This window comes from Podarcis bocagei, assembly GCF_964188305.1.
Source record: "Podarcis bocagei genome assembly, chromosome: 2".
NCBI classification, from domain to species: Eukaryota; Metazoa; Chordata; class Lepidosauria; order Squamata; family Lacertidae; genus Podarcis; species Podarcis bocagei.
The window spans coordinates 17466216-17493214 of NC_138126.1; the positions used below are offsets into that span (position 1 = coordinate 17466216).

Here is a 26999-nt window from a genome sequence, read left to right on the forward strand (position 1 = left end):
CTCTTGAAGCATAGGCTCTGATCCAGAACTTAAGAATTGCACACTTTCACAACGTAGGTTGTATGACAGGACGGCTGAAGACTATGGAAAGATAACAAGTGTGTGTGAGACACCTATTTCTGTCTCTACGCTACCCCACCAGACCCCTTTCCTCTCCTATCTTCACCCCATCACAACAACCTACAAGCTTCTCTCCGCATCTGCCCCACAAACAGGAAGCCTTGTTTTCAGCCGGTCCTGAGTGACTAGCAACTAGCATCTTTCAGAGACAAGAGAAACTGCTATACTTCCCCATCTCTTATCGCCTTCCCCAAAAGGAATTTCATTTCTGTCCACAACTACCACCAACCCACCGGCTTTGCTCAGATGGGCCTCATGGACCTGAAAGCGATTCACTTGATGTTGACTCTGATCACAGGTAACCAAGGCAGGTGTGTTCGATGTTTCACCTTCACAAGGAAAAGTTTTAGGCGAGGGGGCCGGAGAGTCAAAAAAGGGCAGTTCTGATCCAGATTTCTAGGGTTGCCAACTGTCTTTTAAAAAATAGTAATTGTAATAGTACTGTCTTTTGCTGGCTCTGTTCCTGTGTCTTTAACAGCAGGCATAACAAATGGAAATTAGGTAAGCATTTTTTCTCCCCTGATTGCGGACATAATATGACGAGGAAAACATCGCTTACTTACCTTCTTTATGTCTGGCAGCTGACACAAGAGTAGAGGTGTGTGTGTGTGTGTGTGTGTGTGTGTGTGTGTGTGTGTGTGTGTGTGTGTGTTTAACAAAGCCTGCAACTCAAGAATTTGCAGTGTGGATTAGATCTGGTGGATGGAATTTGCTTGTACTCAGGCTCTGACTGATCACTGTTTATTTGGCAACAGGGAAGGAATCTTTCATCTGTTCACTGGTTGGGAATTTTTTTATCTTTTCTTTTATAGTTTGAGTTGATTTCTCAAGTTTTTGTTCTGCTGGAGCTTGCAGGCTACCTGAGGCAGGCGGAGGTCTGGATTGTGTGAGGGGCTGGGGCTGTGGGTAGACCTTGCTTTTTGGCAGGGCAGAGTGGGACTTGATAAGGCTTTGGAATCTACAGAATTTTAGGCAAGAGGGTTGTTATTTAGAGCATTTATACCTTGGTCTTTGGCTTAAAAGGCCCCCAGAGTGGCTTACGTACAGTCAGTTGAATGAATTTTATTATTTCGGTCACAGACCAGTTCCAGCCTACATACAATATCAAGGAAGTCATAAAACACGAGAGGGATACATTTGAATCTGCAATTAGGTATAACAGGGACAATACAGATATAGCAACAGTTAAAAATATATATAAATTAAAACTTAGTCTACTGTCAGTTAAACAAGGTGGTCCCTGCCCTCAGGTTTACAATCTAAAAAATGCAAGTTAAAAAGGTAAAGGACCCCTGGACGGTTAAGTCCAGTTGAAGGCGACTATGGGGTTGCGGCGCTCATCTCGCTTTCAGGCCGAGGGAGCCGGCGTTTGTCCCCCAAAATGCAACACACAAGGGAAAAGAGACAGGGAGGGAAGGGGGGGGGGGAAACAAACAGGCACCAATTCTTAAAATAGTAATTCTTATCACAACCAGCTGACACAGAAACAGTTCAGGGGCAGGAGATGTCTGATGGAGATGGTCTTTCAGCAAAGCTGATGGAATGAGCCTCGTTCCCATCTCTCGCACTGAGGCAGTGATTTGGGGTGCTTCAATCACATATTGGCAAATTTGGAGGGTGCGCAACAGACCCACTCCCCTCCCACCCACAAAAACCGGACCTTTGGGAAGGTGATGGGGAAAGTGTGGGATTATTATCTAACTTCCCTGCAAATAAATCAGGACTTAATGGTCAATAAGCAGGTAATCTAGAAGCACCCTCAATAAAGGCACATTGGGCAGCAAGGGCTAGAGATAAACATGTGCTTTGTACACTGAGCATCCCAGATTATTATTATTTATGTGTGTATATATATTTTTATTAAGTTTTCTATTTTACAATTTAAAATATTCATTAAACCTTAAATGTCAAAGACTTCCCTTCCTCTCTTTCCATGGTTCAATCGCATATCGCAAACCCCCACATATTTTACATTAACTAAACCATTCAGTATTCCACTAATACATCCATCAAAACTTGTTTACACTGTTGAATTTATCTTAATAATGCCAACGTTTTCAAGTATACACAGTTCCCCCCCATTTATTCAATAAACGTTTTCCGTTCTCTAAACGTATGTTCTTCTTGTTCTCTTGTTCTATATGTCAGGTCCGCAATCTGCGCATATTCCATCAGTTTAAGTTGCCGTTCTTCTTTAGTCAGGACCTCGCTCGTTTTCCATTTTTGGGCTAACGAAACACGGGCTGCAGTAGTGGCATACATAAATAGCCTTTTTTGACACCTGGGAATTTCCATCTGAATTATCCCCAACAAAATATTCTGGTTTTTTGTTTTGGAAAAGTACTTTTAAACATTTTTTTTTTTCAATTCATTATAAATTATTTCCCAATACTCCCAGATTAAATCCCTGGCATTTCCAGACTGAGTTGGGAAAGATCCCTCTCTCAGATCCTTCTGCTAGTCAGACCTGGTGGTGTGGTGTTAATGGACTACAGTTCCCATCAACCCTGAATATTGGGCATGTCGGCAGGCGATGAGGAGGATGGAAATTGTGGCCATACAACATTTGGAGGGCTACATGCTCCCTATCCCTGTTTGGGGCAATATTTACCAGGAAGATAGCTGTTGCGTTTCCTCTATGTCTTTTGTTTATTTCTGCAAAAAGCTTTGTCGATTTCACTTCCTTACGTCTGATGGTACCAGCGAAACTGTAAAAACCTTCCACAGGAGTGAGGAGGAGGGCGAACCAGCAACCCATAATATAGTAGCACAGCTTTCCACCCTGCCAGAGCAAGCCGACCCACATTCCACCCTTCCTCTCAAAGGAACTCAGGGTGGCAAACACATCTATAAAATTATTGAAACATTCTTAGATCAGGTCTAAAAGCATCCTTGAAACAGTCACATTCTCTCAGCCGGCCATTAAATGCCTGGGTAAGCAGGAATGTTTCTCAACTCCTGAAAGTCGATAATGAGCGAAAACAAATGCATGTTGCCAGGGAGGGCATTCCACAAATGGGGAGCCACCACTGAGAAGGCCCTGCATGTATTTGGTTTGTTTGTTTGTACGGATTTAGACATGCAGCTTTTCCATATAACCTCACAAATCAGCAACAATTAAGATCAATAGAGGCAAGATAGAAACAGTGGTAGGGAAATCCTTTCTGAAAGTTAGCTCTCTCCTTCCCCCAGGGCAAGACAACTCTCTGTGGGAGGGATGCACTTTCAATTAAAAGCTAAATCTAGCCAATTCGTGCTTTCCAAAACAGTGCGAGAACTGAAACACCGCCGTCCTTTGACAATCACAAACACCTGAATTTTGTGATGCAATTCTCCAGCCAGACAGTGCTTACAAAACTGCATATATTAGGGGGATTAAAATGAATATATTTGTGAAAATAACATGCCAACATGCATTATATCAGGTGAAATTGCTTGGGAAAATGTGTATATGAGATGCTTATTAGAAGAAATTCCCACTGAAATGCTGAAGAATTCTCATGGGGATTTTTTTAACACGCCAATTGCTGCAGAAATTTGGAAAACAGAATTTAAGACTAGAGAAAAACGAGAAACAGAAAATCAAAATTGTCAGATCCTCTGCTAGCCCCACGATGGCAGCTGCAGGAGAGTAGAATTTACTGGTATCTTAGGGCTCCAGAATGATAATTTTAATTTCTGGGTGGTCAAATTCCGGTCTGTAAACAATTGTCTTTGTGTCTTCAGTATTCAAATTAAAATGAATTTTATTTTCTCAATTATTTATTTATGCTACTCCTAACTTTACAGACAGAGGGAAGTAAGCAGAATGAAAACTTAATATAAGTTTTGTGCTTATATTTGTAACATTTTGTTTTATTTCTTTATATTTAGAGGATATTCTCTTCAGCTGTTTTACATTGTTGAAATTTCCTTGTATTTTTGTCATTTTTTTAAAAAAAACACATTATCAACCATTTATTCATCTGTACAAGCATCTGAAAGTGATGTGCAATAAGAACAGACATACATGCTAGAGGTCCAATTATACAGCTGGGAAAGCTGGTTGGAAGAAAAATGTCTTCAACTGTATTTATGCAGCAGGTTTTTATGTGTAATATCTATTTCAATGCCAAGGAAGATTTTCTATTTAGTTGTTAACTGTGCCTTACAGAATGTGATTTTTTCCCTTGTTTTTTTTTTATTGAGATGTTTTAACCTATACTGTAAGCTGCTTAGGTATTTGTTTTAAAAATAATTGGTAAATGGTCTATGCAAAACTTACTTATCTCCCTGTGCCGTAAGACCCCATTGGCAGGTTACAGCAGGAAAAACTAAACTGTTACAACGAAACAAGAAAAGTGTAAAAATTGTCAAAAATAGCTTCATATATATAAAACGTTTAAAAACAATTCCATATATGAAAACAGAGGGCAGACTGGGATAAAGATCTCCACTTAAAAGGTCTTGTTGGGAGATGAAAGGATTCTGTGGTTGACGCCGCTGGCACCTAAATAAATAACTAAAATAAAAAACTATACCAAAATGAAATTGCAACAACAACAAAAAAGCAATATCATAAAGTAAGTTTCACCAGATTCAATGGAACTTGCATCCAAGCACCCCAAACTGAACGCAAGTTGCGTTAATTTGTGATAGATACTTGCAGCTTTGAAACTTGGTGTCAACAAATGCCTACTTGCCTTTGTTTGAAGTTAATGTGGTCCTGATGTTGAGTGAATACAGTGGTACCTCAGGTTACAGACACTTCAGGTTACAGACGCTTCAGGTTACAGACTCCGTTAACCCAGAAATAGTACCTCGGGTTAAGAACTTTGCTTCAGGATGAGAACAGAAATCGTGCAGCGGCAGCGGGAGGCCCCATGAGCTAAAGTGGTACCTCAGGTTAAGAACAGTTTTAGGTTAAGAACGGACTTCCGGAACAAATTAAGTTCTTAACCTGAGGCACCACTGTATGGGGAAAACAGTGATTTCCACACTTGATTCTGTTTCTGTAGAAATTATCTGACATTCTTGGTACATACCGTACATTTAAACCTGAATCCTGACAAGACAGAAATACTGTCTGGGGGGAACAGGGGGCGGGCAGGTATTGGGGACTCCCTGGTCCCCCAAACCTGGGAGCAGCCTGGGAGTCATTCTCGACTCACTGCTGTCCATGGAGACGTAGGTCAATTCTGTGTCCAGGGTGGCTGTCTACCAGCTCCATCTGGTACGCAGGCTGAGACCCTACCTGCCCGCGGACTGTCTCGCCAGAGTGGTGCATGCTCTGGTTATCTCCCGCTTGGACTACTGCAATGCGCTCTACATGGGGCTACCTTTGAAGGTGACCCAGAAACTGCAATTAATCCAGAATGTGGCAGCTGGACTGGTGACAGGGGTGGAGGAAGGGGGGCAGTGGGGGCAGACTGTCCCGGGTGTCACCACTGAGGGGGCTGACAAAATGACATGCGGCACTCACCGCAGGGCCTGCAGCACGCCCAGCCACACGTCCCTTATGGGAGTGATGTGGTGGCTTGGGTACCCACAGGCTTCTGACTGCCCCAAATGGTCCACCCACTGCCTCCCCTTCAGCTGTAGGGCGGCTGAGTGGGAGGAGGCAGGCTGACTCCTTGGAGGCCCTGTGGAGCATCCCGTCCGGGCTAGCCCAGTCCTTCTCCAAATATCCATGTCACTCTGAAAGCTTTCTTAATAATAATTGCGTTTAGTTGTGTCCGCCTCTTTGTGACCCCATGGACCAGAGCACGCCAGGCACTCTTGTCTTCCACTGCCTCCCGCAGTTTGGTCAAACTCATGTTAGTAATAATAATTGTAACAATAATAAAAATAGTAAATAATAATAAATAATAACAAATAAACATTAAATTAATAGTAAAGGTAAAGGGACCCCTGACCATTAGGTCCAGTCGTGGCCGACTCTGGGGTTGCGGCGCTCATCTCGCTTTATTGGCCGAGGGAGCCGGCGTACAGCTTCCAGGTCATGTGGCCAGCATGACTAAGCCGCTTCTGGCGAACCAGAGCAGCGCATGAAAACACCGTTTACCTTCCCGCCGGAGTGGTACCTATTTATCTACTTGCACTTTGATGTGCTTTCTAACAGCTAGGTTGGCAGGAGCAGGGACCGAGCAACGGGAGCTCACCCCGCCGCGGGGATTCGAACCGCCGACCTTCTGATTGGCAAGTCCTAGTCTCTGTGGTTTAACCCACAGCGCCACCCACGTCCCTAATAGTAAATAGTAAATAATACAAATTGCAATAATAATTACTATTAATTATGTGCCACCACCTGACTGTGTTGCCCAGAGAACAATGTTTTAGACATTTTTTTAAAAAGGGAAAAAAGAATTGCCCAGGATTTTAACTGATTTTATATCTACTGCTTTTTTGTATATTTTTTTTTGCTGTTGCTACGATAATTGCTTTTGTTTCTGACGTTTTTGATCTGTTTTATATTTGTTTTATGGTTCTCTTTTTTTTTTTAGGCTATCTTGGAAATCTAGATTAGTAAAATTATGCTAAGGAAACAAAGGATGCTGAGAATTGTAGCTCTGTGTGGGCTAAATTGCATTTCCTGGTATTCTTTGGTGGTGGAAACGGTGTGTTTTAAATGAATGGTGTATATACAGCTTTAAAGATCAGAATGAAATGGCAAGATGGAGTTGGAATTCCGTATTTGCAGAACTACCATTGAAAAGTGGTTCTGAATCACGTTGCATTTCCCCCCCTTTTGAAAATAGATTTTATTTGATTTAAAAAAATATAAATTAATAACAAAATCAATTACAAATCCATATAAAGAGATTGCTCTGAATCTCAAAAATTCCCCCCCTCCATAGGTCCAAATGTCAACATTTACAACTGCTTATCAATCCGTTATCCACATTTTAAAAAAAAAATCCATCTGAGTTATCCACAGTCTTTGTTACCTTACAATTGAGATTAAAATCCTGCTATTGTCTTCATTTGCTCGCAATGGTCTCCTAAATAAATTATAAATTTTCCCATTCTTTTTTAAAAGTTGTTGTCCTCTTGGTTCCTGAACTTTCCACTTAATTTTGCCATTTCTGCATGGTCCATCAACTTGGTTTGCCATTCTTCCCTGGTTGAGATTGTTTCTTCTTTCCATCTCTGGGCTAATAACATCCGTGCAGCTGTTGTCGCACACATAAAAAGTATTTTCTGATCCTTGGTACCTATAATTCCTAATAAAAACGAATAACGTTGCATTTTAAAAGGCTGGAGCAAAATCAAAATCTGTTTTTTAATTTTTTTTAAAGGGGATTTAGAGCCCCATGGGCTCTTGCAGAGAGAGGCACCTGACTTTTTTAACAATAACTATACAACCTTTAGACGACACCTGAAGGCAGCCTTGTATGGGAAAGTTTTTTTATGTTTAATATTTTATTGTGTTTTTATATATGTTGGAAGCCTCCCAGAGTGGCTGGGGCAACCCAGTCAGATGGGTGGGATGATATAATAATAATAATAATAATAATAATAATAATAATAATAATAATAATAGTTGTTAAATAGGAAGTCCCTATCTGGATTCTACCAAATGAATGAACAAATGAGGTCAGAGTAAAAGCGGCTCTTGCGGCAGCATCCTGTGTTACTAACAGTTCCTCAAACTCATATATATATATATTTAGTACTGCAGGGGAACTTCCATTACATACGGAACAGAGAAGTCCATGACAACACACGTTCAGGCTTGTAAAACTGTGAAGCGAGGGATAGTTTCAGAACCAAAATAAAAGTGAGCCCGTGATGTGTGGCCATTTGAAATATGTGGCTTAAATTACGGTGAGGGATTTAAGCCACAGATAACTGTGAGGGAGGGGAGAACAGGAAGGTGTCTAAGATGAAAGCTGCTGTGTGACCCAATAGACTAGTCATTTGTGGTGACTAGCGAGGCTCTGATGGGAGGAAGTATGCCTCTGAGTGACATTTGCTGGGAAACTCAAGGGGGCAGTGCGCTCTTGTGTCAGGTCTTGCTTTCAGGCTTCCCACAAGGATTTGGGTGGCCGTTGTGAAAACAAAATGGCGAACTGAAGGACCACTCGCCTGATCCCTCCTCTCCCACCACACCGAAAACAGGCTGGTGGTAGCTAGGAGCTGGTATCCCCCCCCAGTCAAACATCTTTATATTTGAAATACTTTATTGTCACTTGTACAACATGTAAAAGTAAAGGTAAAGGGACCCCTGACCATTAGGTCCAGTCATGGCCAACTCTGGGGTTGCGGCGCTCATCTCACTTTATTGGCCCAGGGAGCCGGTGTACAGCTTCCGGGTCATGTGGCCAGCATGACTAAGCCGCTTCTGGCGAACCAGAGCAGCGGTACCTATGTATCTACTTGCACTTTGACGTGCTTTCGAAATGCTAGGTTGGCAGGAGCAGGGACTGAGCAAAGGGAGCTCACCCCGTTGTAGGGATTTGAACCGCCGACCTTCTGATCGGCAAGTCCTAGGCTCTGTGGTTTACAGTGAGATTACACGAGCACCCCCCACTCAGCTCTCTTAGTCTTAATACCCCTCGTTTACTGATGCACACCCACCAAACCCCAAAGTCAGTTGCCCTGTTGTGATCTTTTCATTCAGCAGCCTAACAGCCCATGGATAGAAGCTGTTCTTTACCCTGTTGGTGGTACTAATCCCGCTTCTATATCTTCTGCCTGAGGGCAGATCAAGAAAGTGCCGGCCAGGGTGTAAATCATCCCTGAGAATTTTCCTCACTCTCCTGAGGCAACGTTCTTCCGCTATTTCATCCAGCGGATTCATAGAATCATAGAATCATAGAGTTGGAAGAGACCACAAGGGCCATCGAGTCCAACCCCCTGCCAAGCAGGATTCACGGGACAGCCCATAATATCTTGTGCTGTATTCACCACCCTCTGCAGGCACTTCCTATCAGATGATGTCAAACCAGCGTACCACACCGTGATGCAGTATCAAAGGACATTTTCTATTGTGGACTGGTAGAAGGAGATCATCAAATCTGATTGGCATCGTTCTTCCGCAGTACTCTGAGGAAATGGAGTCTCTGTTGGGCTTTCTTAACCACTTGTATTTATTTTCCAAGTAAGGTCTTCACTGAGATAAACTCAGCTGTTAGATAACAAAATACAGAGCTGGTTATCACGCCAATGGATACCCACACAATACATTTCCAATCCTTCCTTTTATTGAGACAAGCTGCTGCATGGGATACAGTTCTGCTCTCAGCCTTCCAAATTTCCTGCACCCCCTTTCTAGGCTAAAATGAGCCAAATGAGCCAAAGGCAGACCTACAGAGATGGAAGGAAAAGCAGGGATAGATTGCACATGGTTGCTTTCTTTACGCACGTTTGCCTTTTTACCGTCAAACAGGAAGTTGGTCGACTACTTCCCCTCACATAACGTTGTCCAACAGCCTGCCCACATGCGCCATCCTCATGTCATGATTGCAAACTACTTCCACAAACCCAAATTCGGCAACAGCTACATGGAACGGAAGGGGATGTGCGTAGGGGTGTCTGTGTGTGGCCTTGCTAATATCCCTCTTCACAAAAAAATGAATCCCACACAGACCCCGTCAGGATGTGTGAACCTGCACGAAACAGTAAAAGTGTGCAGATTCCTAATAATAGGACATTCCATCAGCGAAAGGATTTCTGCTTGCGCAACAGGAAATTATCCCCCTTTCCTCCCCTCATCCACCCCTCAATCTGTTCCAGGGGTTCTGTTCTGTTCTGTCCATGGGCTGCCCTGGGAGGTGGGGAGTCCCATTGTGCAAGAGGAGTTATTATCATTATACAGTCGTACCTCGGAAGTCGAACGGAATCCATTCCAGAAGTCCATTCGACTTCCAAAATGTTCAGAAACCAAAGTGTGGCTTCTGATTGGCTGCAGGAAGCTCCTGCAGCCAAGCAGAAGCTGCATAAGCCCCGTTGGACGTTCAGCTTCTAAAAATAGTTCGCAAACCGGAACACTCACTTCCAGGTTTGCGGTGTTTGGGAGCCAAAACGCTGTTTGAAAACAAAGGTACGACTGCAATTGTTTTTATATTTATGAGTTGCTTCCGATGAGGCATCTTTAAGTGATTTCACAATGCAATTAAAACATATATAAAATGATTGCATATATAAAAATGAACGCCATTACAAAATGCAAAAAATAAAAATAAAAAATTGAAAGAATTGCATGCAGAAAAGCAACATTTCAAATTTCAATCCAGATCCTACTTGCCAGTACCCTACTTGTCACATTCCACCTGTTGAAAGCGCATTGTGTAAATAATCTCAGAAAGGCTTAACGAAAGCTGAGTGTCTGGCAATCCAGCTTTGTAAACAAGCACACAAACCTTTTTAGCATGCAGAAATATTTACTACCCTGCTAAGAGACTCATTTTCTACCTCCACAAGAAGATAAGCCTTCCTCTGAAGCCAAAATCGGGAAGAAAGGCCAATAGACACTTAGGATTGTGTATGGTTGTGTTTTGTTGTTGTTGTTGTTGTTGTTGTTGTTGTTGTTGTTGTTGTTGTTGTTGTTGTTGTTGGTGTGTGTGTATGCATGCTTTGCAGGCAGATTGGCCGGGGTTCAATGCTCAGCAACTTCAGAGAGGTCTGGTAGAGACCCTAGTCTGAAAGCCTGGACAGCTGTTGAAATATACTCGGAGTCAAGAGTGGATTTTATGCTCTTTATTCAGCTCATAGTGGTGAGGAGGAATGAAGGTTCCCCCAAAGTATCTGCTTTATATACATTATTTACACAATGGGCTGCATGTGATTGGCTAATTCCGGGATTCTCCTGTAGGCCAATCAGGTTGTGGATTCACTTCCATCTGGAGCTGGATTGGGTGGCTCCTGCGGACCAATCATACTGCTGCATTGTTCTAGGACCAATCAGACTGCTGCATTCTGAATCCTATTGTTCTAGGACCAATCAGACTGCTGCATTTTGGATCCTATTCAACTCAGTACAAAACAGCTGTAAATACTGTTGAGCCAGATGAACCAACACCCTCCCTTGGTAAAAGGGAGATTTTTGTGTCCCTTTAGTGACCAGGTGAGTGATTAAATACAAGGCTGTTATGACCTAAAAATTGGCAGAAGGGAGACAACCGAGGAGAAGCACAAAGACCATTGCACAGAGAGACCATAAGCCAAGACCAGCATGGCATACGATTGGGGACGATGAGAATTGCCGTCCAGCCATCGGAGTTGTGTGGGGTGGGACGCCTGTCTTACCTCCTGACTCTTCCATCTGTGTTCTTCTAGCTTCCCAGGCTCAAGAACTCCTCATGGTCTCCCAGCCCAGCTCAGCAGAAGGCATGGAAGGCGGTTCCGTCACCTTGCACTGTTCCTACAACTCCACCTCAGAGCCTAAGGTTGGGAGCTTCCGGTGGGTGAAGGAGCCAGGGGTGGAGGTCAGAAAGACCACCCGGGAATTCATGGGAAGAGTGAGTCCCACCTCGGAGCAGGCCTTCCTCTTGGGGAGAAGAGCCGACATAGAGATACGGGATCTGAGACATTACGACTCAGGGGTGTATCGATGTGTGGTGAAGATCCCTGGATTCCCGGAGACATCGGGGAACGGGACTGAGCTTCGCGTGCTTAGAGAAGACCTGAAAGGTAAGCTGATGGGAAATCTAGGAGGCCTGACTTTTGTATGGATGGATTGTATTGTCCAATTCAGGCTCCCAATCTGGTGCCCAGGATCAAGCTGACCTGAATAGCTTTTGGTAGTCTGTAAGTTCTGAGAACCGGTAGTGAAAGTGAATAATAATAATAATAATAATAATAATAATAATAATAATAATAATATTTATATCCCACCCATCTGGCTGGGTTTCCCCAACCACTCTGGACGGCTCCCAACAGAATATTTAAAACACAACAAAACATCAAGTATTAAAAACTTTCCTAAACAGGGTTGTCTTCAGAGGTCTTCTAAAAGTCAGATGGTTGTTTATTTCCTTGACATCTGGTGGGAGGGCGTTCCACAGGGCAGTCGCCACTACCGAGAAGGCCCTCTGCCTGTTGGTTTCTGTTTCCCTCACTGAGCAGCTGCTGGTAGTCACAGGACTATGTTTTCATTCCACAGTACAGATACTGTTGGATTCCCACTGGAAAGGGAGACGGGATGTGACGTTACTGGTTTCCTGTTTCCTTTGTACTGTCGTTTCGTTGTTGGAGTTGCTCTCTGCTTCCTACAGAGACAAGATGTATATTTGTATGCTCTCTGCATAGCTTAGAAATAAAGCTTAGCAATGTAGCCATACCTGCCTCATCCTTCTGTTGCGGTCTCTGAGTATATACTCTGCTGGGCTCAAGCCAAGATGAGCCAGATCAGCTCGGAGGACCAGAGCTGAAATTCTAACACTGCCTGGTTCCCTGTAACCTCATTTCTTGCAATGAGGGAACCACCAGAAGGCCCTCGGAGCTAGACCACAGTGTCCGGGCTGAACGATGGGGGTGGAGACGCTCCTTCAGGGATACTGGGCCGAGGCTGTTTAGGGCTTTAAAGGTCAGCACCAACACTTTGAATTGTGCTCAGAAACGTACTGGGAGTCAATGTAGGTCTTTTAGGACCAGTGTTATATGGTCTCTGTGTTCCCCTGTCTTAATCCATTCTCCCGTGTTTGGAATCATCCAGGGTCTAATTCTGCACCACAACGGGATACCATGGTCCTCATATGGCTTCTCCTGCGTGCCGTTCTCTGTACCTTTGGAATCACAACCACTGCTTTGGTGACACGTCTTTATTATGGGAAGAGATGTGAGTAACCCTCAGACCCCCCCCCTCTGCAGAAGCTAGCATTTTCTGGACCATAGAGAGAGTCAGAAGGGGAAAGGGGCAGAAGATTGCCATGGCCGGGAAAGTGTGATCCACCCCACAGACCAAATTCAGGCCCCCAATCTGATGCCGCAGATCAAGGTGACCCGAGTGTTCTAGCTGTCAGGAGTTCAGCCTACACTCAAGTAGGACCCTGGCAGAGACACATGCCCGACTGGCATGTTCCCTGCCTCCTGCCTGAACATCACAGTGACCGATGCCAACCGACACCGGCACACTTAGGGATCCGCAGAGTTTGTGCATGGCTTGCGTGACAGACCTGAGCAACTCGGCATTTTGGCTAATCTACTTTATTTACATATAAACACACACGGAGCACTGCAACATTGCACCCTCTCTCTCTAGCATCAGACAGCAAAGAGAAAAAGAACAAAAGACAATAGTCCCACTTCACGGAACACAGTAACTCTGTCACATCCCACTCTGTGGAGTCAAAACATACACCATCATGTGATAGACAACAATCCCATGACTGCAATCATAGAGCAGGAATTCTATTTTTTTTTTTTTATAAAAATTTTATTGGTTTTACAAAGTTTTAGAAAACAAACAAACACTTAAAAAGACAAACATACATGTATAGTTTCATAACATATTTTCATAACCCTCTTTTCTAGGACTTCCCCATACCCCCCCTTTCTGCATCCCAATGTCCATAATTTTATAGCAACTCCCAATTGTTACTTTCCAACCTCTGTCATCTTAATCATCTCTGTATTCTGACCTTATATCACTGTATCCCTTTGTTTCTGAAAACCACAACACTCTAACATTCATTAAGTTTATAATAGTCCTTAAGATAGTTTTTGAATTTTCTCCAATCTTCTTCCGCCGTCTCTTTTCCTTGGTCACGGATTCTGCCTGTCATCTCGGCCAATGTCATATAGTCCATCACTTTCATCTGCCAATCTTCCAGAGTGGGTAGATCTTGTGTCTTCCAATACTTTGCGATAAGTATTCTTGCTGCTGTTGTAGCGTACATAAAGAAAATTCTATCCCTCTTTGACACCAATTGGCCGACAATGCCCAAGAGAAAGGCCTCTGGTTTTTTGGGAAAAGTACATTTAAGTACCTTTTTCATTTCATTATAGATCATTTCCCAGAAAGCCTTAATCTTCGGGCATGTCCACCAAAGGTGATAGAAGGTACCTTCAGTCTCTTTACATTTCCAACATTTGTTGTCGGGCAGATGATAAATTTTTGCCAGCTTGACTGGGGTCATGTACCACCTGTATACCATTTTCATAATATTTTCCTTTAAGGCATTACATGCCGTAAATTTGATACCGGTGTTCCATAACCATTCCCAGTCATCTGACATGATGTTATGACCGACATCCTGTGCCCACTTAATCATAGCTGATTTGACTGTTTCATCCTGTGTATTCCATTTCAGCAACAAGTTATACATTCTAGATAAATTCTTAGTACTGGGTTCTAACAATTCAGTTTCTAATTTTGATTTTTCCATCGGGAAGCCAATTTTCCTGTCCTGTTTGAAAAATTCCATTATTTGATGATATTGAAACCAATTTTGTACCTTATGTTTCAATTTCTCATAACTTTGCAATTTGAGCTTATCTCCATCTTGTTCCAAGATTTCCCAAAACTTCGGCCATCCGACCTCCATATTGAGTTTCTTCACTGCCTTGGCCTCCACTGGTGAGACCCATCTAGGGGTTTTGTTTTCCAACAGATCTTTGTATCTTATCCAAACATTGAACAATGCTTTTCTAACAATGTGATTCTTAAAGGCACTGTTGACTTTATCGTACCATAGATATGCATGCCAACCAAAAGCATTATTAAAACCTTCCAGATCTAAGATGTCTGTGTTTTCGAGGAGCATCCATTCTTTCAGCCAGCAAAATGCTGCTGCCTCATAATACAATTTCAAGTCCGGCAGGGCAAAACCCCCTCTTTCTTTAGCATCTGTCAATATTTTAAATTTGATTCTGGGCTTTTTGCCCTGCCAGACAAATTTCGAAATGTCTTTCTGCCACCTCTTAAAACATTCCATCTTATCCAGAATCTGCAAGGTCTGGAACAAAAATAACATTCTAGGCAATACATTCATTTTAATCACAGCAATTCGGCCTAACATTGACAATTTCAAATTTGACCATATTTCTAGATCTTTTTTAATTTCTGACCAACATTTTTCATAATTGTCTTTATACAAATTCACATTTTTAGATGTCAAATAGACCCCTAGGTATTTCACCTTCTTGACCACTGTCAACCCTGTCTCCTCTTGAAATTTCTCCTTTTCTGTATCTGTTAAGTTTTTTCCTAAAACTTTGGTTTTTTGTTTATTCAACTTAAATCCAGCTACCTGGCCAAACTGTTGTATTATTTCTAAGACCTTTTTCGTACTAGTGTTTGGCTCTTGCAAAGTCAATACTAGGTCATCTGCAAACGCTCTTAACTTGTAATGTTTAGCTCCGACCTGCACTCCTTTAACCTGCTGGTCATTCCTTATCATGTTCAGCAACACCTCCAGAACTGAAATAAAAAGTAATGGGGAAATTGGGCACCCCTGTCGTGTTCCTTTTTCTATCTTAAGTTCCTCCGTCACTACATTATTTACAATCAATTTAGCTTTTTGTTCAGAGTATATTGCCGCCATACCATTCTCGAAACCTTGACCTACCCCCATCCCATGAAGATTCTTTATCATAAAGCTCCAAGAAATATTGTCAAAGGCTTTCTCCGCGTCCACAAAGATCAATACTACTTTAGTGTTTATATTCACCTCTAGCTTTTCCAAAATGTCTATTACATTCCTTACATTGTCTGCTAGGTGTCTTTTAGGGAGAAAGCCTGCTTGGTCCCTATGAATCTTCTCCATCAACACTCTTTTAAGTCTTTTTGCCAAAATGTCTGCAAAGATTTTGTAATCCACATTAAGTAATGATATTGGGCGGTAGTTCTTAAGTTGGGTCTTTTCAGTCTCTGACTTTGGTATGAGTGAAATATATGCTTCTTTCCACGATTCAGGTGCCTTTTTTCCCTCAAGAATCTCGTTGCAAACTTCTTTTAGTGGTTGAATCAACCATTCCTTCAGCGATTTGTAGTATCTGGAAGTCAGTCCATCGGGTCCTGGAGATTTGCCCAATTGCATATTCTGAATGGCAGCCTCTATCTCTTGTTCTGAGATTCTCTGGTTCAGATCCATCTTGCTTTGATGAGAGATTATTTGTAGTCCATTTTTATCGAGGAATTTGTCTATATCTTCTTCATTTTGCGGGCCTTGAGTGTAAAGTTTTTTAAAGTAACTCAAAAAGCAATTTCTAATTTCATTGGGTTTAGATATATTTTTTCCATCCACCTCTAGGCTCGTAACTGTATTTAATTTCTGCCTTTTCTTCAGTTGCCATGCCAGAAGTTTGCCGCATTTATTTGCTGATTCAAAGGTCTTTTGCCTCATTTGCTTTATCTTCCATTCAATCTCTTGGTTCATCAATTCCATATATTGTGTTTGATATAGCTTGATCTCTCTTAAAATCTCCTGGGACTTTGGTTTTGTTCTTAATTTTCTCTCTCCTTCCTTTATCTTTTCCAAAATCTTTTCTTTTTTCTCATTTTGTTTTTTCCTCTTTATTGAATTTTGTTGAATCAAGAATCCTCTCATCACCGCTTTACTTGCGTCCCAGATCACTCTTTTCTCCACGTCGGCCCTCAGATTTATTTCAAAATAGTCTTTTAAAGTCTTTTGGGCCTTCGTGAGGATTTCCTTGTCACGAAAGAGGGTGTCATTCATTCTCCATCTAAATTGACCAGTTATTGTAAGTTTCATCTCCATCCTCACGGCATTATGGTCGGAGCAAGTTTTTGGGCAGATTTCCACTTTCTTAATCTTTGGAGCCATACCACTAGTAATCCAAATTTGGTCAATTCTGGTCCAGGTCATCATTGCTTGAGAGAAAAAGGTTCCCTCTCTCTCCAGAGGGTTCCTTGTTCTCCAAATATCTATCAAGTCCATGTTTTCCGTCATTTCAAAAAAAGTCTTAGGAAGTCTCCCTTCCTTAGTAACTGTTAGTCTTTGTGCCTTGTCCATATTAGTGGAGACCACGCCATTCATGTCTCCCATAATTATCATATTGTAATCCAGATAGTCCGTCAAGGTTTCATGAAGTCTCTTAAAGAAGTCAGATTTGCCTTCATTTGGTGCATAAATTCCAACAACTAAAAGTTTTTCTCCTTGTACTTGTATCTCCACTGCCAAGTATCTCCCTTGTTCATCTTTGAATATCATTTTTGGAGCCCATTTCTCTTTCACATATATTACAACTCCTCTTTTCTTAACTTTATCTGATGAAACAAATTCTTGTCCTAGCCTTTTGTTTGTGAGTAGTCTCCTGTGGGCTCTAGTTATATGAGTTTCTTGTAGGCATATCAAATCCAGTTGTTCTCTATTCAATATATGAAATACTTGTCTTCTCTTCAAAGGCCCATTGAGCCCATTACAATTCCAACTAAGGAATTGCAGAGCCATCTTGTTATTTTCCTAAAGCTCCTCCAACGGCTCCAAGTCGTTGCTCTTCTTCTGATGGTGGTGGTTTTTGTCCAATCGAGAGATTCAGGATATCTAGTGCTCTCCTCTGTTCTGCAAGTACGTCCACAGTCCCCTTCTGCAGGTCCTCCTGATTTCTTGCCAAAAATTTGTCTTTATCTTGAATTGTCTTTATTTTCACCTTCTTTGCCTTGTAGTCAAATGACAGTCCTTGTGGAAATTCCCACCTAAAGCGGATGGAATTTTTCTTTAACAAGAGAACCAAGTCCTTGTAAAAGTTTCTTAAATCCAAAATATATTTTGGGATGTCTTTAAAGATCTGTGCGGCTGAGTTGCCAATTTGCAAAGCCTTTTCAAAGTGTAGTCCTAATATTTTGTCTCTTTCCTCCTTGGATCTAAATGTAATCAGGCAGTCTCTCGGGGTCTTTCTGTCCTGCTTTTTACCCAGTCTAAAAGCTGTTGTAATTTTAAATTCGTCTTCCTCCAGATCCCAGCAGTCCACAAACTCCCGTGTCAGGTATTCCACAAGGTTGTCTCTCTCATTCTCCGGAATCGATCTTAATTTCAAATTTCTCTCTTTTCTCTGTAACTCCCACAAGGCCAAAGTTGCGTCATGCTCATAGACCTTCTTAGCAATCGGCTCTAATTTCTCTTGCGTCTCTCCAGCAGTAGCTTTGGCATCTTCAGCAATTTTTCGTGTGGTAGCGTTTTCCTCCACCAATTTATTTATAGATTCTGTATTCTGGTTTAGTCTTAGTGATATTTCTGTTAATTTTTGTGTATTTTCTGAAGTCTGTTTTGTCAAAGACTCTAGAGTTTGATTTATCTTGAGCAGAGCGTCTGTCACAGCTTCCATAGAGGCAGCTGCTCCTTTTTCTTGTTCTGTTGTTCCTGCTGGTCCTGGAGTTGCAGCTGAAATTGAGCCTCTTTTCTTTGTCTGTTGCTGTTGCAGCTGTTGTTGTTGTTGTTGCCTGATCTTGGCTCTTGTGACTATCTCTTCTTGTGTGCCACTCATATCAAGGTCAAGGTCGTTTCCCACGGGAGCTGTTCCCCGTTGGAAAATTCCACTGTCCTAGGCCGTGCCGAACTTTACTTTGCCCTCTAGGGGGAGCAAATCAAAATGGCCATAAAGTAAAGTATCCAAGTACGAAAACAAAGGAGGATGTCCAAAGATGTAAAAAAGAGAGATTAACACAGTCAAAGTCAATGTTACTAGAAACTTGTAACTGCAAACTGCCACAGTTTCCCAATTTATACTGTTTCTTCTTGTAATATACTGTAGCCAGTCACTGTGTAAACTTTGTATCGCAGTATCACTTTTGCAGGAAACAGTCAGTTCAGTGTCCTGTTGTTCTAAAAAGGCAGACCGTTTCGTACTTTCAGTAGATGAGACAGCGGAGGATTTTTACTTCAAGTAAATCATGCAGTTATTAAAGTCTCATTCACCTCCCCTCTGCCCTGCTAGCTAGAGGGGAGATCTAAGGTCTAAATGTCCGGTTTAATTAATTAAGGAGCGGGTTTCAACGGATGCCAGTTTAAAGTTCCGTTGCTTTCACTTTCATGCAGTCGGGGGGAGGCAGACTTCCTTGATTTAATCTCCCCGCTTTTAGCTCAATTTTCAAAATTTAAAGGGTCCCGATTGTTTTTCAGCTCCTACTCACGGGAATTCCGTCCAAATTTTCTTTTCAGGTAAATCATGCAGTTGTTAGTCAAATTCACCTCCCCTCTGCCCTGCTTGCTAGAGGGGAGATCAAGGGTCTAAATGTCCGGTTTATATGATCAAAGAGCAGGTCTAAACGGATGCAAGTTTAGAGTTCCGTTGCTTTCACTTTCATGCAGTCGGGGGGAGGCAGGCTTCCTTTGTTTAAATCTCCCCGTTTTTAGCCCAATTTCTGAAATTTAAAGGGTCCCGATTGTTTTCCAGCTCTTACTCACGGGAATTCAGTCCAAATTTTCTTTTCAGGAAGGAATCGGCGCTCTCCGCTTATGGCGACGCGGCTTCACTTCGCAGGCTGGGTAGCGACTCTCAGCACCGCGCTCTCTCCCGATGTCGATCCGTAGCCTTTAAAAAGGCTCTTTCACGGTACCGGGGGGCGCGAAGGTGCCCACCGAGTCTCCTTGTTCTCAGGCTTCAGCGCCTGGGATTTTAGGGGTCCCCCGCTCGCCGTAGCGGGTAAGACCCGAACTTGCGAAGCAGTCCTTCTCCGGAGCTCGGAGGTAGGACCGCCATTAAGCGCTGGCACCGACCGGAGGAAAAAACCTCTGCTATCTCATCTATTTGAAAGCTTGAAACGATCTGCCTTTTTAGTACACTGATCTGATTTTTCCCTGTGAAGTGACACTTTGATACAAAGTTTCCACAGTGCCTGACTTTTGTATATTATAAGAAGAAACAGTATAAACAGTATACTGGGCAACTGTGGCAATTGGAAGTTATAAGACTTTAGCAACATTGACTTTGACTGTGTTAATCTCCTTTCTTTTTACATTTTGGACTGTCTCCTTTGTTCTTGTATTTGGAAACTTCCTTCTATGGCCATTTTGATTTGCTCCCTCTAGAGGATAAAGTAAAGTCCGGCACGGCCTAAGACAGTGGAATTTTCCAAGGGAGAATAAATCCCGTGGGAATTGACCTTGACATGAGTGGACCACAAGAAGAGATAGTTACAAGAGCCAAGATCAAGCAACAACAACAACAACAACAGTTGCAGCTGCAACAAGCAAAGAAAAGAGGCTCAATCTCAGGCGCAACAGCCGGATTAGTTGGAACAACAGGACAAGACAAAGGAGCAGCCGCTTCTATGGAAGCTGTGACAGAAGCCTTGCTTAAGATAAACCAGACTCTGGAGTCTCTGACAAAACAGACTTCAGAGAACACACAAAAATTAACAGAAATATCTACAAGATTAAACCAGAATACAGAATCTATAAACAAACTGGTCGAGGAAAACGCCACCACGCGTCAAATTGCCGAAGAGGCCAAAGCCACTGCTGGAGAGACGCAGGAGAAATTAGAGCCACTTGCCAAGAAGGTCTATGAGCAACTTTGGCCTTGTGGGAGTTACAGAGGAAAGAGAGGAACTTAAAATTAAGACTGATTCCGGAGAATGAAAAAGACAACCTTGTGGAATATTTGACACGGGAGTTTGCGGATTGCTGGGACCTTGAGGAAGACGAATTCAAAATCACAACTGCCTTCAGACTGGGTAAAAAGCAAGATAGAAAGACACCGAGAGATTGTCTGATCACACTCAGATCTAAGGAGGAAAGAGATAAAATTTTAGGACTACACTTTGAAAAGGCCTTGCAAATTGGAAATTCAGCTGTACAGATCTTTAAAGACATACCAAAATACATTTTGGATTTAAGAAACTTCTACAAGGACTTGGTTCTTTTGTTAAAGAAAAATTCTATCCGCTTCAGGTGGGAGTTCCCACAAGGACTGTCATTCGACTACAAGGCAAAGAAAGTGAAAATAAAGACAATTCAAGATAAAGACAAATTTTTGGCAAGATACCAGGAGGACCTACAGAAGGGGACTGTGGACGTACTTGCAGAACAGAGGAGAGCACTGGATATCCTGAATCTCTCGTTTGGACAAAAACCACCACCATCAGAAGAAGAGCAACAACTTGGAGCTGTTGGAGGAGCCTTAAGAAAATAACAAGATGGCTTTGCAATTCCTTAGTTGGAATTGTAATGGACTGAATGGGCCTTTGAAGAGAAGACAAGTATTTCATATTTTGAACAGAGAACAACTGGACTTGATATGTTTACAAGAAACTCACATAACCAGAGCCCACAGGAGATTACTCACAAATAAAAGGCTAGGACAAGAATTTATTTCATCAGACAAAGTTAAGAAGAGAGGAGTGGTAATATATGTGAAGGAGAAATGGACTCCAAAAATGATATTCAAAGATGAACAAGGGAGATATCTGGCTGTGGAGATACAAGTACAAGGAGAAAAATTTCTAGTTGTTGGAATTTATGCACCAAATGAAGGCAAATCTGACTTCTTTAAGAGACTTCATGAAACTTTGACGGACTATCTGGATTACATTATGATAATCATGGGAGACATGAATGGCGTGGTCTCCACTAATATGGACAAGGCACAAAGACTAACAGTCACTAAAGAAGGGAGACTCCCTAAGACTTTTTTCGAAATGACAGAAAACATGGACTTGATAGACATTTGGAGAACAAGGAACCCTCTGGAGAGAGAGGGAACCTTTTTCTCCCAAGCAATGATGACCTGGACCAGAATTGACCAAATCTGGGTTACTAGTGGACTGGCTCCAAAGATTAAGAAAGTGGAAATCTGCCCAAAAACTTGCTCCGACCATAACGCCGTGAAGATGGAGATGAAACCCACAATAACTGGTCAATTTAGATGGAGAATGAATGACACCCTCTTTCGAGATAAGGAGATTCTCACGAAGGCCCAAAAGACCCTAAAAGACTATTTTGAAATAAATTTGAGGACCGACGTGGAGAAAAGAGTGATCTGGGACGCAAGTAAAGCGGTTATGAGAGGATTTTTGATTCAACAAAATTCAATAAAGAGGAAAAAACAAAATGAGAAAAAAGAGAAGATCTTGGAAATGATAAAGGAAGGAGAGAGGAAATTAAGAACAAAACCAAAGTCTCAGGACATTTTAAGAGAGATCAAGTTATATCAAACTCAATATATGGAATTGATGAACCAAGAGATTGAATGGAAGATAAAGCAAATGAAGCAAAAGACTTTTGAATCAGCAAATAAATGTGGCAAACTTTTGGCATGGCAATTGAAGAAAAGGCAGAAACTAAATACAGTTACAAGCCTAGAGGTGGATGGAAAGAACATATCTAAACCCAATGAAATTAGAAATTGCTTTTTAAGTTATTTCAAAAAACTCTACACCCAAGGCCCGCAAAATGAAGAAGATATAGACAAATTCCTTGGAAGATATGGATTACAAAATATCTCTCAGCAAAGTAAGATGGACTTGAACCAGAGTCTCAGAACAAGAGATAGAGGCTGCCATTCAGAATATGCAACTGGGCAAATCTCCGGGACCAGATGGACTGACTTCTAGATACTACAAATCGCTGAAGGAATGGCTGATTCAACCACTAAGAGAAGTTTGTAATGAGATTCTTGAGGGAAAAAGGGCACCTGAATCGTGGAAAGAGGCATATATTTCACTCATACCAAAGTCAGAGACTGAAAAGACCCAACTCAAGAACTACCGCCCAATATCACTCCTTAATGTGGATTACAAAATTTTTGCAGACATTTTGGCAAAAAGATTTAAAAGAGTTTTGATGGAGAAGATTCATAAAGACCAAGCAGGCTTTCTCCCTAAAAGACACCTAGCAGACAATGTAAGGAATGTAATAGACATCTTGGAAAAGCTGGAGGTGAATATAAACACTAAAGCAGTATTGATCTTTGTGGATGCGGAGAAAGCCTTTGATAACATCTCTTGGAGTTTTATGAGGAAGAATCTTCATGGGATGGGGGTAGGCCAGGGTTTTGAGAATGGTATGGCTGCAATATATTCTGAACAAAAAGCTAAACTGATTGTAAATAATGTTGTGACTGAGGAACTTAAGATAGAAAAAGGAACACGACAGGGGTGCCCAATTTCCCCATTACTTTTCATCTCGGTTCTGGAGGTGTTGCTGAATATGATAAGAAATGACCAGCAGGTCAAAGGTGTGCAGGTCGGAGCTAAACATTATAAGTTAAGAGCGTATGCAGATGACCTAGTATTGACTTTGCAAGAGCCAAACACTAGTACGAAAAGGGTCTTAGAAATAATACAACAATTTGGCCAGGTAGCTGGATTTAAGTTGAATAAGCAAAAAACTAAAGTTTTAGGGAAAAACCTAACAGATATGGAAAAGGAGAAATTTCAGGAGGAAACAGGTTTGACAGTGGTCAAGAAGGTGAAATACCTAGGGGTTTATTTAACACCTAAGAATGTCAATTTGTATAAGGACAATTATGAAAAATGTTGGTCAGAAATTAAAAAAGATTTAGAAATATGGTCAAATCTGAAACTGTCAATGTTAGGCCGAATTGCAGTAATTAAAATGAATGTATTGCCTAGAATGTTATTTTTGTTTCAGACCTTGCAGATTCTTGACAAGATGGAATGTTTTAAGAGGTGGCACAAAGACATTTCGAAATTTGTCTGGCAGGGCAAAAAGCCCCGAATTAAATTCAAAATACTGACTGACGCTAAAGAAAGAGGGGGTTTTGCCCTGCCGGACCTAAAATTGTACTATGAGGCAGCAGCTTTTTGCTGGCTGAAAGAATGGATGCTCCTCGAGAACACGGACATCTTGGATCTGGAAGGTTTCAATAATGCTTTTGGTTGGCATGCATATCTTTGGTATGACAAAGTTAATAGTACTTTTAAAAATCACATTGTTAGAAAAGCATTATTTAATGTTTGGATAAGATATAAAGACCTATTGGAAAATAAAACCCCTAGATGGGTGTCACCAGTGGAGGCTAAAGCAGTGAAGAAACTCAATATGGAGGTCGGATGGCCGAAGTATTGGGAAATCTTAGAACAGGATGGAGACAAGTTTAAACTACAAAGTCAGGAGAAATTGAAGCACAAAGTAGAAAATTGGTTTCAATATCGCCAAATAATGGAATTTTTTAAACAGGATAGGAAAATCGGTTTCCAGGTGGAGAAATCAAAACTAGAGACCGAATTGTTAGAACCCAATACTAAGAATTTATCTAGAATGTATAACTTGCTGTTGAAATGGAACACACAGGATGAAACAGTTAAATCGGCTATGATTAAGTGGGCGCAGGATGTTGGACACAACATTATGTCAGATGACTGGGAATGGTTATGGAACACCGGTATCAAATTTACGGCATGTAATGCCTTAAAGGAAAACATTATGAAAATGGTTTACAGGTGGTACATGACCCCAGTCAAACTGGCAAAAATCTACCATTTGCCCGATAATAAATGTTGGAAGTGTAAAGAGACTGAAGGTACTTTCTATCACCTTTGGTGGACATGCCCGAAGATAAAGGCCTTCTGGGAAATGATCTATAATGAAATGAAAAAGGTACTTAAATGTACATTTCCTAAAAAACCAGAGGCCTTTCTCTTGGGCATTGTCGGCCAATTGGTGACAAAGAAAGATAGAAATTTCTTTATGTATGCCACAACAGCAGCAAGAATACTCATCGCAAAGTATTGGAAGACACAAGATTTACCTACTCTGGAAGAATGGCAGATGAAAGTGATGGACTATATGACATCGGCTGAGATGACAGGCAGAATCCGTGACCAACGAAAAGAGACGGCGGAAGAAGAATGGAAAAAATTTAAAAGCTATCTTAAGGACTACTATAAACTGAATGAATGTTAAAATGTTGTGGTTGCCAGAAGCAATAGGGTACAGGGATACAAGGTTAGACAATAAAAGAGGACTAAGATGACAGAGATTAGAAAGTAACAATTGGGAGTTGCTAGTTCAAATATGGACATTGGGATGCAGAGAGGGGGGGTATGGGGAAGTCCAAGAAAAGAGGTTTATGAAAATATCTTTGAAACTATTCGTGTATGTTTGTCATTTTTTGTGTTTGTTTGTTTTTCTTAAAAATGTTGTAAAACCAATAAAAATTTATTAAAAAAAAACACAAATTTTCTTTTCAGGAAGGAATCGGCGCTCTCCGCTTATGGCGACGCGGCTTCACTTCGCAGGCTGGGTAACGACTCTCAGCACCGCGCTCACTCCCGATGTCGATCCGTAGCCTTTAAAAAGGCTCTTTCACGGTACCGGGGGGCGCAAAGGTGCCCACCGAGTCTCCTTGTTCTCAGGCTTCAGCGCCTGAGATTTTAGGGGTCCCCCGCTCGCCGTAGCGGGTAAGACTCGAACTTGCGAAGCAGTCCTTCTCCGGAGCTCGGAGGTAGGACCGCCATTAAGCGCTGGCACCGACCGGAAGTCCATAGAGCAGGAATTCTAGCCCGCCTACCCAGTCTCAGTCCTGAATCCATTCAGGGGAAGGCTAATGCTTAATTAGGGTTTTTAAAAATCCCTAATTCAATATACAAGCGGGAGGAGGACAAGAGGAAAAGGAAATGCTCCCCTTCCATGACCGAGAGCAGTGCGTTCAATCTTACTTAGCATGCTTAGCATGCACATTCGCTGTCAGGATCTGCTTGAGAAGGAGCACCCTGCAGAATTCAGTCTTGAGGGGCAGAGCCAGCCTCCGACATTTTAGCATCTGAGGCAAATCGCAAAACTGCATGCCCCTCCTGGTCAGGAAAGAAGGGTTGACTGAAGACCTTCATTAGGAACAAGAGGGCAATAAATATCTACATCAGGAACTTCTGCCCCTGTGGATCTTGCTGCCTGAGGCAGGCCCCTCACCTTGTGTCATGGGTGGGACGGCACTGGGCTTGCCAATCAGAAGGTCGGTGGTTCGAATCCCCGCAATGGGGTGAGCTCCCGTTGCTCGGTCCCTGCTCCTGCCAACCAAGCAGTTTGAAAGCACGTCAAAGTGCAAGTAGATAAATAGGTACCACTCCAGCGGGAAGGGGTCCTTTACCTTTACTTTTACTAACTCAGGCCAGGCCAGGCAACTAAGCCAGGTGGTGGCAGGGCAGCTCTGAGGGAGAGAGAACAGCTCTGTAGGCCTCGGTGGGGAGTTGTAGGTGGCAGCAACTGATCTGTGGGATCTCTGGTGCGCTGAAACATCCATTCCCCCCCCCCTGGATATCAGCTGTGTGGGGTAGGTGGGTGCGGCTTGGCCAAAATGGCCCTGTGGGCCAAATGGGAAGTTCTCATGCACCTCAATTTGATACTTCCTTCTTGCGCATGTGTCAGGTGTTGTTTTGGTTATGTCAGGCTGCGCACTTGGAAAAAAACCAGTCTGCTAATAGTTACCTCTTTTCTTCCTTATTCTAGCTCCACAAAACAGGCCATTGCACCGCAGAGAGAACAAATATAAAGCAACAAGCAGGAATTGACAACAGCAGCAGAGGCAGCTACAAAACCCACAACCCATTCTCTATTCCTTTCCCCCTTCAATCCAGTAGAACTCATCCTCCCCTTTATAATCTGAGGACCTTCATCAACAGAGCAGAATTAACCCTTCTGTAGACTCCTCTGCTACTGAGCAAACCTATGCTGAATTCGATGTTATAGTTTCAGTAATTATATTGCTAGACTGTCCTTGGATGGCCCAACCCAATAGACAATACTGGCAATTCCTACTAAGGATCCGGCATTCTTCTTTGGCGATCACTCATAACCAAGTAAGATTGTCTTCCATGGACACAGTTTTAACAGTGAGTCCATAAGTGACTGTGGAGGCCAATTCTGGATCCACACATCCTTCCACAGTGGGGACATTGGTTTCCAGGCGGGAGTTGATCACGGTGTGGATTTGCCAAGCGTGCCTTCCTCTTAGCACGTTTCTCCCTTGTGTCCTGAGTTCGAGTGTCTTCAAAGCCCTTGACACCTTTGGCAAAGGCTGTGTCCATTAAGGGT

The 26999-nt window shown here is 42.3% G+C and overlaps 1 protein-coding gene across 1 annotated transcript; it reads left to right on the plus strand.

Annotated features, from left to right (window-relative positions):
• On the plus strand, nucleotides 1-26999 carry LOC308581156 (natural cytotoxicity triggering receptor 3-like). Its single transcript, XM_081183668.1, has 4 exons — nucleotides 1-418; nucleotides 11380-11733; nucleotides 12758-12880; nucleotides 26415-26999. The coding sequence occupies exons 1-4, from the start codon at nucleotides 367-369 to the stop codon at nucleotides 26474-26476; spliced, it is 591 nt and encodes a 196-aa protein (XP_081039794.1). The 5' UTR covers nucleotides 1-366; the 3' UTR covers nucleotides 26477-26999.